The sequence below is a fragment of the Carcharodon carcharias genome, chromosome 7 (genome assembly GCF_017639515.1).
Source record: "Carcharodon carcharias isolate sCarCar2 chromosome 7, sCarCar2.pri, whole genome shotgun sequence".
NCBI classification, from domain to species: Eukaryota; Metazoa; Chordata; class Chondrichthyes; order Lamniformes; family Lamnidae; genus Carcharodon; species Carcharodon carcharias.
Window position 1 is genome coordinate 79818506 of NC_054473.1, and position 13595 is coordinate 79832100.

Here is a 13595-nt window from a genome sequence, read left to right on the forward strand (position 1 = left end):
TGCAAGCATGGGCTGGTTGGGTCCAGTCTGTACCCTGCCTGTTGCGAACAGTAGGAAGGACATGCTGTTTGGTATGATCTGCCAGTCTTTGGGATGTACAGCCTACATACCTAGCATCACACTGGCACTGAAATTCATATACCACATTACTCATTTATGCGATAGGCAGAACATCGTTATGGCTTGACGGCAGCATCCTGTTAGTGCTGAATACCATCAGCTGCTATGGGATTTGAACCCATGATCCTGGAGCGTTAGCCTAGGTCTCTGGTGGAATAGTCCAGTGACATTACCACTATGCTACTATCTCCCTTAATAGGCTAGGGTTGTTTTCTTTGGAACAGGGGAGGCTGAGGAGGGATTTAGCTGAGGTATATAAAATTATGAGGGGCAGAGAGATGTATAGAAAGGACCTATTTCTGCTAGCAGAGAGTTCACTAACTGGAGGGCATAAATTTAAAGTAATTGCTAGAAGGATAGAGGGAAGTTGAGTAATTTTATCAGCCAAAGTCTGGAACCCACTACCTGAAAGGGTGGTAGAGGCAGAAACCAGCATCACAATTAAAAGTATATTTAAATATGCACTTGAAGTACTGCAACCTACATTGCAAAGGACCATGAATTGAGAAGTGGGATTAGTTGCAAGAGCTCATTTTCACCTGGCATACACATGATGAGCGGAATTGCCTCTTATTGTGCCATAAATCTTTCCATATGTATTGGAATATATGACTGTGTACAGTAACATTACTCACAGTGTAGAGTAACATTACTCACAGTGTAGGTAACATTACGGTGTAAAGTAACATTACTCATAGTGTAGAGTAACATTCTGGTGTACAGTAACATTACTCAGTGGCGCTGATGTGTATACAGATAGGAATGCAGTAATTTCTGAAATTTCCTCTGAGCAGGATTTTATGTCCTCCCCCCTGCTCCCCCAGGCCCCGCTGGGCACGTTTTCGGTAGGGGACATGTAAAATATGACTGGCGCCCTGCCCATCACTTCCTGCCCATCCCGACCCAATCCCCGTAATAGGGTAGGCAGGCGAGTGCCGAAATCGATAGGCAACCTGACATTTTAAAAAGTGATTAACAGGCAATTGAGCTTGTTAACAAGCCAATTGACCAGAGTATTACACTGCCAATGCCATAATACGGTTGGTATGGGCAGGTGGGCAAGATTGGGCAGTCTGTTTTTTTAAACCCAACTGGATAAAAAGTGGGAAGGAAGTGGGGTTATGTCCTTCGGAAGGGTTCCCTGTGCACAACGTGGGCAGCACCCCCAAGATCATACACCCGTCTGTGCCTTCCTGCTTAGCCTCCAAAACAAACCCCCCCCCACTCCACCCACTACGGTGCCCGATCTCTTCCTGCCCTCAAAGCCCGGGACTTGCCTTAGTCCAGGATCCATTGCTCTTCTTCCCAGGCCCTGCCATGGGTACCCACTACTCCGTTCTGGCGCGGCTGGGATTGTGAGAGCTGCTGGCCAATTGGATTGGCCACTGAGGGGTAGAAGTCTCACTTTCTGCTTGTTAAGGCTGTTGGCAGCGTGTTATCACTGCGGAGCAGACTTTTTAAAAGTTGGTCAATTTGAGACTGACTTTTATAACAAGTGGGTGGGGGGATGGGTTCATGGGGGTGAGCAGTATGCACCCTCCCCCACCCGCTGTAAAATCCAGCCCTTTGTGTAAATAAGCTTGTCGAAATGCCTCGGAGACACCCTAGAGTCTCCTGCCATAAGCTCAGGCCTGTCCACAGAGACTGACAGGCCAACATCCTGCACCCAGACTTTTAATCGACACAAAGATCACACAGTAAATTGAGAAAAAAACTTTTCTAAAGTGAAACCACAAATCAAAACAAGTCTGCCTCTGCTGCAGGGCATGTTTGAGAAACTTATCACAACAAAAACAGAAGGGCGACCAGTCAATGAACCCAAAGTAATCTAAAGCACAAATTACAGTTTACTCCAGGAGACAGTCACACCCTCAGATTAGGTAATTCAAATTTGGTCTGTGATCAGGGACAGGAGGGTGTGACTGCAGGTGAGGCTGGTATGGGGACCCAGCGGTAGTGTTCAAGGAACCTCGGCCTCTGCAATAGTCCAACAGCTAAGAGGCTCTTGCAAACTGTGCAGATGAGAGGGGGGACTGCAGGGAGGGTGAGCGAATAGACCACGGCACTGTGGTACAGGGAGCCATTCAAATTGGGGGAGAAAATAGGAATGTAGTAATGGTAGGGGGCATTATAATTAGGGGGATGGATACAGTTCTCTGCAGCTGTGAGCGTGAGTCCCAAAGGCTGTGTTGCCTGCCCAGTGCTAGGGTTAAGGACATCTCCTCAGTGCTGGAGAGGAACTTGGAGTGGGAGGGAAGGGATCCAATGATCATTGTCCACATTGGTACCAAAGACATCGATAGGACTAGAAAGGAGGTTCTGCTGAAAGAATTTGAACAGTTAGGAGCTAAATTAAAAAGCAGAGCCTCCAAGGTAATAATCTCTGGATTACTACCTGAGCCACGGGCAAACTGGTATAGGGTAAATAAAGTCAAGGAATTAAATGCGTGGCTCAAAGATCAGTGTGGGAGGAACATGTTTCAGTTCATGGGGTACTAGCACCAGCACTGGGGTAGAAGGGAGATGTTCCAGTGGGACTGTGCTTGGACCAGTGTCTTGGTGAAACGAATAAATAGAGCAGTAGAGAGGGCTTTAAACTAAATAGAGGGGGGGAGGAGGGTTCTGAAGAGGGGATACACAGGCTTATAAAGCAAAAGGATATCAACATTGCAGGACAGCTATTAGGTAATAATACTTAGAGTGGGACAGGAAGGGACAGAGTGTACAAACATAAAAAAAACAGCAGCAAATAGGGTAAAAGGGGGAAAAATGATAAAAAGGCAAAATTAATGGCCCTTAAATGCACATAGTATTCTGAACAAAATAAATGAATGAAAGGCACAAATAGAGGTTAATGGGTATGATTTTATAGACATTACGAAGACATGGTTACAAGGAGATCAAAACTGGGAACTAAACATTCAGAGGTATATGACTTTTAAAGAAGACAGGAAGGAAGGAAAGGGTAGTGGGGTAGCTTTGTTAGTATGAGATGGAATTAGTGCGAGAGCAAGAAATGAGCTTGGATCGGAAGATGTAGAATCCATATGGGTGGAGGTAAGAAATAACAAAGGGAAGAAGACTCTGGCGGGAGTAGTCTATAGGCTCCCTAACAGTAGCTATACTGATGGACAGAAAATAAATCAGGAGATAATGAAGGTAGAAACTTGTCACAGCAAAAACAGAAGGGCCACCAGTCAATGAACCCAAAGTAATCTAAAGCACAAATTACAGTTTGCTCCAGGAGACAGTCACACCCTCAGATTAGGTAATTCAAGTTTGGTCTGTGATCAGGGACAGGAGGGTGTGATTGCAGGTGAGGCTGGTATGGGGACCCAGGGGATAGTGTTCAAGGAGCCTCAGCCCTTGCAATAGTCCAACAGTTATGAGGTTCCATCAAGATGTGTGGATGAGAGCGGGAACTACAGGGAGGATGAGAGAACTGACCACGGCACTGAACAGGGAGCCATTCAAGTGGGTGGAGGAAATAGGAGTTTAAAAAAAGCATACATTAATCATGGATATCTTTAATCTTTATGTAGATTAGGAAAATCAAATTGGCAGAGGTAGCCACAAGCAAGAATTCATAGAATGTATGTGGGATAGTTTCCAAGAACAATATGTTGTGGATCCAACCAGGGATCAGGCTATTTGGATCTGGTAACGTGTAATGAGACAGGTTTAATAAATGATCTCAGAGTAAAAGACCCCCCTAGGAAACAGTGACCATAACATGGTAGAATTTAGCATTCAGTTTGAGAGTGAGAAACTTGGGTCAGAAACAACTGTGTTTAATTTAAATAAGGGTAATTACAAAGGCATGAGGGCAGAGTTGGCTGGAGTGGACCGGGAAAGGAGTTTAGCAGAAAAGATAGTTGATGAACAATGGCAGACATTTAAGGAAATAGTTCATGACTCATAAGAAAGATATATCCCAGTGAGAAAGAAGGATTCTAGGAAGGGGATAAACCAACCACGGTTAACGAAGGAAGTTAAGGATAGGGCAGAAATCTCCGGTTGGCGAGCGGGGGCAGGCACCTTTCATCAACACGTAAAATGACGCACGGTGACGTCGGGTGGGCATCCCGACGTTACCGCGCGTCATTTAGATTGCCAGTTTGGCAGGCGCCCGCCGAACTGTCAAATGCCTATTAAGGCCATTTAAATAGTCATTAACTCAATTAAATAAGCTGTCCATCCAACCTTAAGGTTGGCGGTCAGGCGAAGGGCCCAGGTGGCTTTCGCATTTTTCATGAAACCTCATCCACGGGCGGAATGAGGTTTCATGAACTGTTTTAAAATGTAATTAAAATTTTTACATTAATTCTTTGGCATATCCCAGCTCATGTGACAGTGTCACATGAGGAGACATGTTTTAAAAGTTTTTTTCTTTCTTTATTTAGACTTAAACACGTCAAACAGATCTTCCTGAGGCACCTCCATGCCTCAGGGAGATTTCTACACTCTTTCGTGTGCATGCACAGGGAACCACTTAGGGAATCCCCCCCGCCCGCACAGGGAGCGCTCAGCGCTTCCGGGTGCGCGTCATGAAGGGCGGGCCTTAATTGGCCTCCCCACGTAAAATGGCGGCATGTCCCCAATCAGGGGTGCTGATTGGGTTCGCGCCCGCCTCCACCTGCCCCTGCACAACAGGGGAAAAAATTTTCCCATAATATCAAATTGAAAGAAAAAACACACAATGCGGCAAAGATTAATGGTAAACCAGAGGATTGGGAAAGTTTTAAAAACCAACAAAAGATGACCAAAAATAACAAAGAGGGAGAAAATAAACTTTGACAGTAAACTAGCAAGTAATATAAAAATGGACAGTAAGAGCTTCTTTAAATATATAAAAAGGAAGAGAGAGGCCAAAGTGAACAGAGGCCCCTTAGAGAATAAGACTGAGGAAATATTAATAGGGAACCAGGAAATGGCAGAAGAGTTGAATAAATACTTTGCATCAGTCTTCACTGTAGAGGATACTAATAGCATTCCAAAAATACCAAATAATCAAGGGGCAAAAGGAGGGGCGGGGAGGAAATAAATACAATAACTATCACTAGAGAAAAAGTACTAGAGAAACTAATGAGGCTAAAGGCCGATAAGTCCCCTGGACCTGATGGGTTGCATCCTAGGATATTAAAGGAAGTAGCTACAGAGATAGTGGATGCACTGGTAGTAATCTTCCAAGAATCTTTAGGGCAGAATTTTCTGGCTGGTGGATGGGTGGAGCAGGAGCAGGAGTGGGAGTGGGAGTGGGCACGGGCGGGTGCAGATCTGATTGCCACCCTCGATCGGGTCCGTGCCACCATGTAACGTGGGCGGGCCAATTAAGGCAGGCCCAGCGTGAATCGCAGCTCCTGATGACAGCCGGAGTGGGCAGGCAGTGGCAGTCTGCAATGACCTCCAGGTCCAATGATGACCGAGCAGCCTGTGAATCACGGCTCCCCAGAGCGCTGCTGCTGAGCAGGCCAGGCAGGAGGGTAGGGCACGGGGGCACTGTGCCCCTCATTTTTCTGACGAATGCCTTGCTGCCCTCATCGAGGAGGGTCCTCGTACCCCAGGATGGGAGGCCCCAACACCCCCCCCCCGCCCCACATGACCAAACGTGCCTGGGAGGAGGTAGCGGAGATCGTGAGCTCCCACGACGTGGTGCGACGCACCTGGATCGGGTGTCACAAGCGCACCAATGACTTGTTGCGCTCGAAAAGGGTGGGTACTATGTTGGCATTGGTCACTTAACCCAGCAGGTAGGCTTTCCCCCCTGGCCGCAACCCTCCACCCTCTCCCCAAGTCTGAGTGTAGCGACTGCATCGAATCATTGACGGCATGTGTCCTTCGCTGGGTGAGCCAGCAGATATTGCCCATGCTGAGGTCACCCTGAGAGGGTGATGACTAGATGGGTTCTGCACCCACAGCATGTGGTACAGTGAAACCCACATGACTGTTTTGGGGGCAACCTGGAAGAGCTGAACCTCGGCGCAGTGCTGGAACTCCAGGACATATCAAAGTCAGGGTGATGACATGCTGGGAGGGGAGCTTCAAGGTGGCATGGAAATGATTGATCTGCTGCCCTCTGCGCTCCACGCGCCTCCTTGCTATGGAAGGTTAGACCGAGTGGTGCCAAATGTGATGTAGGCAGCATTTGGCCAAGGGCAGTGGGGGGAGGGGACAGGCCTAGCATCTTTGTGTGAGTGTTCGGCAGCAGCGAGGTGAGGAGGCACTGGAGGCCTGCAATGTCCCACTCTGGTTAGGGTGGGCCGGCCACGAAGAGATTCCAGGTACAAGTAGCACTAATCAATGCCCTTCTCCCCTTTCCATGAGAAGAACGCACATAATGCCGCTGAACGGGTGAGGACTGGCAGAGGGCCCGCCCAGTTGGCGATTCTCAGCTGCTTCGAGCAGGAGGCCCTAGATCTGGAGAGGCACCATACACCCAGGTCCACCAGTGTAGGTGAGGCTGGGTGCCATGGGCAGATATGTTTGCCCAGCAGTGAGATCATCATTGTTCTCTCAACAGCCATGGCAGTGCTGAATGTTCAGTGATTGAGGTTTGCAACATGGCTTGACCATTGCTTACGGAAGGATGAGCGCATAATGATCCGGGGAACAGGAATACACATTGACATTGTCTCTACATTAACTAATCAAATGTCCTTGTTCTTCCTTTCAGCATCAGTGGAGCAAGGCCAGGAGGAAGACCAGCAAGGGCCCCCTCTCACACCTGAGGGCCCTGAAGTCTCAGACTCACCGGCGTCACACCATCTCTGCCAGGCAGGCACCAGCAAAGATATTAGCACCACAGTGGGCATTGCAACATTGGCTAATGTCCTGGGGCACAGGGGTGAGGGCACTTCACAGTTGCTGGAGGATTTGGCAAAGATAGAGGGTTCCCTTGGTGCCAGCAGTCGGAGGACTGCAGGGGACCAGGCACATGCTCAATCGGTGCCTGATGATGTGCCCCTGGAGTCGTCCGCTACGCAGCAAACGCAGGAAATGCGGCCGGGTGGGTGGGAGCATCTGGTGGAGATACATAAGGCTATGCTTGGCTTGGTGCCCGTGGTGGACAAGTCTATGTGGACCATCGCCAATGCTATGAGCCTCATGGCCAAGCACCATGCGTCCTCCATGGAGAGAGTGGCGAAACTCATGGAGAGGCTCCTCCAGGAGACCCATCAGGGCTTCCTGGGGATGCACTCGGACAGCAAGCCCTCACATCGGCATTGACCTCAGCTGGTCAGTGCCAGTGTGGGAGATGGTCTGGGCACCAAGTTTCCCAGCTCGGTGTCCATCCATCCACAGTGAGCAGGGAGGTCCGAACCAACGTCACATTGGTCAACAACTGCCTGTTGTCTCTGCGGGTTCCTCTCAGGGCGCTCCGGATGAGGGTGGCAGCTCCTCCGCCCCTCTGCCAGTGACCGTTGCACCCGATGAGGCTGCGCCGTCTGGGGAGATGCCAGCTGTGCAACTGGCCACTCCCTCCCAGATGGGGCCAGCACAGGCTCCATGGGCCAGAGGATGGCTGCCAAGGTCATCAAGGCCAACAGGACAGCAGTGTGAGCAGGCTGTCTCAGATGCCAGTGCCAGCGAGGGGGCAGCACCAAGACGTAGCACCCGAAAGCGTAAACATAAAGCATCTTAGGCACACCACGGGTTTATCTCTGGTGCTTTTATTTGGCCCACAATGAGGTCTTTATGAGTTGGGTGATGTTGAACACCTTTGTCATTTTGTTCTCTTAAGTTCCTTTTGTTATACCATTAAATTCAGACATGTCACCATGGCTGAGGGTGCCTCTTTTCTTCTGCAGGTGGATGGTTACCAATATTGTTATGAGAGATTTGTGGGACATTTAGCTTTATTGACAAGGCCCTTAGTTAATGTTTCTATCCATGCAGATTTAGCACGCAGGTATCAAGTATGGAGGCTGAAGCCCAGGCTTGTCCTGGAGATCCATATGTGGTGTGCTAGCTGAAGGTTTGTTGGAATAAAGCCTCCTGGGTGTCCCTGCCTCCCCGGAGTATGCCCGGGGCAGTGTCTACCCCCTCAGCATTTCCCTGTGAATGCTCATCCTCGGACTCACTGCTGGACTCATTGTGTGCAGCCGCAGCCACTACGTCTACATCTTCATCATCCACTGTGTCCCCCTTTTCCAGTGCACGATTGTGGAGAGCGCAGCATGCAACCATTATCAGCGACACATGATCTGGGGGGTACTGGAGTGCGCCCCTTGAGCGGTCCAGGCATCAGAAGCACATTTTGAGAAGGCCGATGGCTCTCTCCACCACAGCCCTTGTGTGGCTCCTATTGTACCGCTGCTCAGCTTCTGTTCTTGGATGGTGGAGAGGCATCATGAGCCACCTTCTGAGGGGGTAGCCCTGTCACCCAGCAGCCATCCATCCAGCCAGGCTGGAGCACTGAAGAGTCCCGGCACCTGGGAGCGTCTGAGGATGTAGGCGTCATGGGAGCTGCCTGGGTACCTTGCACAGACTTGTAGAATCTGCATCCTGTGATCACACACTATCTGCACGTTCATGGAGTGGAAGCCTTTCCAGTAGACGAAGGTACCGGGCTCACCTGCTGGCGCCTTGATGGCCACATGTGTACAGTCTATTGCACCCTGGACACGGGGGAAGCCAGCAATAGCCACAAAGCCTCTGGCTCGCTCTGCCTGGCTGGCCTGGTCCCAGCCGTAGTGGATGAAGGTCAATGCACACCTGAATAGAGCATCTGTAACCTGCTTGACAGAAGTGTGGACAGCTGATTGGGACATACCGCAAAGATCATCCACTGAGCCCTGGAAAGACCCAGAGGCATAGAAGTTGGGGCAGCTGTGACCTTTAGAGCCACTGGCATGGGGTGTTCACCCACACAGTTAACGGAGATCTCAGGGCCTGTCATCTGACAGAAATAGTTGACTGTCTCCCTTGAGAGATGGAGCCTCCTTTGGCACTGGACCTCAGTCATATTGACGTAGCTGTTTTGCCGCCCGTATACACTGGCAGCAAGATAGTGGCATCTTCTGCAGCCCCTTCCGCCTTCGACTACCTCTTGGCCCTGCACCCCTTGTGCCTGCGCCTCTCCTCCCAAAGGTGGCTCCCCTGGAGGCTGAATGCGCACTCCTGGCCTCCTCCTCCTTCTAGCCCTCCCTTCCTCCTTAGAGGAGGTGCCTCCAGTGCAGAGTTCAACTCCCATTCCCAGGCTAAGGGAAGACTTCCTGAAACCTGCAGGCCCAAAAATGAATCTTCACTGCAGAGTGCTGACCTGAAGGTTGTGATTCCAGTCCAAGCAGCTGGTATGTGTTTTGAAGTATTTCTGCTCACACAGGCAAGTATCAGTAACTTTGCAAATTAAATATCTGACAGAGCACATTCGCGATCCCACTGAGCCGTCTTATCCCACCCATGGATGAGGTTTATGCAAATGTGTCCTATCCGCCTGCCTGTTGCACCCGTGTGTTGACCCGAAGATTGCACGGGCGCCAAAAAATCGCCGTCAATGGCGCCTCAAGGGCCTTAAGTGGCCCGCTAATCAATGGCAGGTGGGCACTGGAGATCACCGCATGTCCGCCCACTGAAATATTGCGATGGCACGTGGTGATGTCGGGACACTCACCCGACATCACCGCGCGTCATTTTACATGTTGGTGTGCAAGTCACGCACCTCCCCCCCCACCCCCACTCCGGATGCCAACTGGAAAATTCTGTCGTTAGATTCTGGAAAAGTTCCAGAGGATTGGAAAACTGCCAACGTAACACCTTATTCAAAAACAGGTAACTATATTCAGAAACAGGTAACTATAGGTCAGTTAGCTTAACATTTGTCATTGGGAAAATGTTAGAGTCTATTATAAAGGATATAATAGCAGAGCATTTAGAAATGCATATTATAATCAAGCAGAGTCAGCGTGGCTACATGAAGGGGAAACATGCCTGACAAATTTATTAGAATTCTTTGAGGAGGTAACAAGCAGGATAGAGAAAGGGGAACCAGTAGATTTCATATATTCGGATTTCCAAAAGGCATTCAATAAGGTGCCACACTTAAGACTACTTAATAAGATAAGAGCCCATGGTGTTGGGCATAGTATATTAGCATGGATAGAGGATTGGCTAACTAATAAAAGACAGAGAGTTGGGATAAGGGGGGTGTTTTCAGGATGACAACCTGTAACTAGTGGAGTGTCGCAGGGATCAGTGCTGGGGCCTCAATTATTTAAAATATATATTAATGACTTAGATGAGGGAAGTGAATGTACCTTTGCCAAGTTTGTGGATGACACAAAAATAGGTGGGAAGGTAAGTGATGAGAATGACACAAAGAGTCTACAGAGGGATATAGACAGGTTAAGTGAGTGGGAAAAAAACTTGGCAGATGGACAATGTGAGAAAGTGTGAACTTATGCAATTTGGCAGGAAGAATATAGAAGCTGAATATTATTTAAATGGAGAAAGACTGAAGAAAGCTGCAGCACAGAGGGATCTGGGGGTCCTCGTGCATGAATCACAAAAAGCTAACATACAAGTTCAGCAGGTAATAGGGAAGGCAAATGGAATGATGGCCTTTATTTCAAAGGGAATAGAGAATAAAAATAGGGAGTCTTGCTAAAACTATACAAGGCACTACTTAGACTATACCTAGAACACTGTGAACAATTTTGGTCCCTTATCTAAGGAAAGATACACTAGTATTGGAGGCAGTCCAGAGAAGGTTCACTAGGTTGACCCCAGGCATGGAGGGATTTTCTTATGAGGAGAGGTTGAGTAGGTTGGGCCTGCACTCATTAGATTTAGAAGAATGAGAGGTGACCTTATTAAAACACATAAGATTCTAAGGGGGTTTGACAGGGTAGATGCTGAGAGGTTGTTTCCTCTTGTCGGAGAGTCTAGGATCAGAGGGCATAATCTCAGACTAAGGGGGTGCCCATTTAAAACAGAGATGAGGAGGAATTTCTTCTCTCAAAGACAAGTGAATCTGAGGAATTCTTTACCACAGAGGGCTGTAGAGGCTGGGTTGTTAAGTATATTTAAGGCAGAGATAGACAGGGTTTTAATCAGTAATGGAATCAAGGGTTATAGGGAAAAGGCAAGAAAGTGGAGTTGAGGATTATCAGATCAGCCATGATCTCATTGAATGGCGGTGCAGACTCGATGGGTAGAATGGCCGACTTCTGCTTCTACATCTTATGGTCTAACATTTCATCAACTACTCCTCATGGACCAGCCAAAGACTGATTCGTATAGCTTTTCAACATTTATCTTTGGACTTACTTATACGTCTTACGGCCTTATGGTCTTACTCTGTCTCCTTACTGCTTTGTCACACCCTCTTTAATCTGTCTATCTTGGCCTGTAAGTCTTTCTCCCTTTCTGACTGTCTGTTGTCTCTATCTTCTTATCTCTCTTTCTCTCTAGCTGTCTGTCACTCTGTGACCATCTCTTTCTCTGCCTGCTTGTGACATTCTTTCTCTTTCACTCTCTCTCTGCCTGTCTCTGTCTCTTTCACTCTGTCTGCCTCTCTCTCTATCTTTCACTCACTCTGCCTCTCACACTCGCTCTCTCACTGTCTCCCACACAGTCTCTCACGCTCCCTCTCACTCACTGCCAATCTCACACTCTCACTCTCTCACACTCTCTCTCACTGTCTCTCACATTGTCTCTCTAGCTGCCTCTTTCACTCTCCCTCACTGCCTCTCTCACCTTCTCCCTTACAGCCTCTCACACGCTCTCTCTCAGCCTCTCTCGCACTTTCTCTTACACTCACTCTCATAGCCTCTCTCACACTTTCTCTCTCTCTCTGCCTCTCTCACACTTTCTCTCTCACTGCCTCTCTTACACTTTCTCTCACTGCCTCTCACACTCTCAGCCTCTCTCGCAGTCTTTCTCTCACTGCCTTACTCACTCTCAGCCTCTCTCGCAGTCTTTCTCTCACTGCCTTACTCACTCTCAGTGTCTGTCTCTCTGCCTCTCTCACTCTCCCACTCTCTGTCTCACTGTCTCTCTCTCACTGTCTCTGTCTCTCTCACAGCCTCCCTCACTCTCTCTCTCTCTCACTGCTTCTCACTCTCTCTCTCTTTCTGTCTTTCTCTCTCACTCATTGCCTCTCTATCAGCCTCTCTATCACATACTCTCTCTCACAGCCTTTCCCTCACTGTCTCTCTCACTGCCTCTCTCACGGTCTCTCGCACTCTCTCTCACACACCCCCTCACACACCCTCTCTCTCTCACAGCCTTTCTCTCACAGCCTTTCTCTCACTGTCTCTCTCGCTGTCTCTCTCGCTGTCTCTCTCACGGTCTTGCTCACTGCCTCTCTCACCCACTCTCACTGCCTCTCTCTCTGCCTCTCTGCCTCTCTCACTGCCTCTCTCTCTGCCTCTCTCATTGACTCTCTCACTGTCTCTTTCACAGCCACTCTCACACTTTTTCTGTCTCACAGCCTTTCTCTCACTGCCTCTGTCTTTCTCTCTCTCACACGCACACACTCTCTCACTGCCTTTTTAACACATACTCGCTCACTCTCTCTCACTGTCTCTCTCTCTCTCTCTCACACTCCCTCTCGCAATCATTCTCATTCCCTTTGTTTCCAGGCATTGATCTGTCGTTAAACAAAAACAGAATTACCTGGAAAAACTCAGCAGGTCTGGCAGCATCGGCGGAGAAGAAAAGAGTTGACGTTTCGAGTCCTCGTGACCCTTCGAGTTCTGTCGAAGGGTCATGAGGACTCGAAACGTCAACTCTTTTCTTCTCCGCCGATGCTGCCAGACCTGCTGAGTTTTTCCAGGTAATTCTGTTTTTGTTTTGGATTTCCAGCATCCGCAGTTTTTTTGTTTTTATTATTATTATTGATCTGTCGTTACTGGTTGAGGAACAGAGATGGAAGCTGACAGCTGAAGGAATATCTGTTTTCCTGCTGATTCCATTTAAGGGTGCCCAGCCCAATCCACCCTGATTTACACTCACCACTAACTTGCCCCCCTTGTTGAGTTGGGCTCCGTTAATAAAGCAAGAGAGCCAACTTACCAGCTTCTGACTGACCGGGATCCATTTCGAAAGTCTGACAGCACTAGTCTTGCACGAGACTGACCTCTGTCAGAGGAAGTTACGTTGAGCCAACTGAAATCACTCTTTTAATTTGCAAGATGTGGGTTTCTGCCAAGTGTTCACTGTTTACACTAGTTCAGGATTCCAAGATATAAATCTCATGCCAGCTTGTTGAATTTGTAACAGGCTCTGCAACATCGTGAATACTTTCCTGGAACTGAAGTTCGACACAATGGGATTAAATGAATTTCTTTTTACTGTAAATAGGACCATGTTGATATGAAGGTGGCTCCTAGTTATTGAGCTGAAACAGATAAAGGGGCACTGCCTTTGTGGAAAAGTGTTTGACATTGTTTTCTTTCATGCACAGTGTGTGGGTGAGGAACAGTAAGGACAGTTTGTGATTGTTATATCTGGTCCCTGGATGAGGAGCCCCC

At 48.5% G+C, this 13595-nt stretch overlaps 1 protein-coding gene across 1 annotated transcript in view; it reads right to left on the reverse strand.

The window, feature by feature from the left end:
• The window catches only part of LOC121280421 (protein SSUH2 homolog), a 160428-nt gene extending 147223 nt beyond the window's left edge, over positions 1 to 13205 (reverse strand). Inside the window, exon 1 of the mRNA XM_041192399.1 lies at positions 13138 to 13205. Within this exon, the coding sequence (XP_041048333.1) occupies positions 13138 to 13162 (25 nt within the window). The 5' untranslated portion in view covers positions 13163 to 13205. The remainder of the gene's footprint in view (positions 1 to 13137) is intronic.
• Between the last annotated feature and the right edge of the window lie 390 nt (positions 13206 to 13595).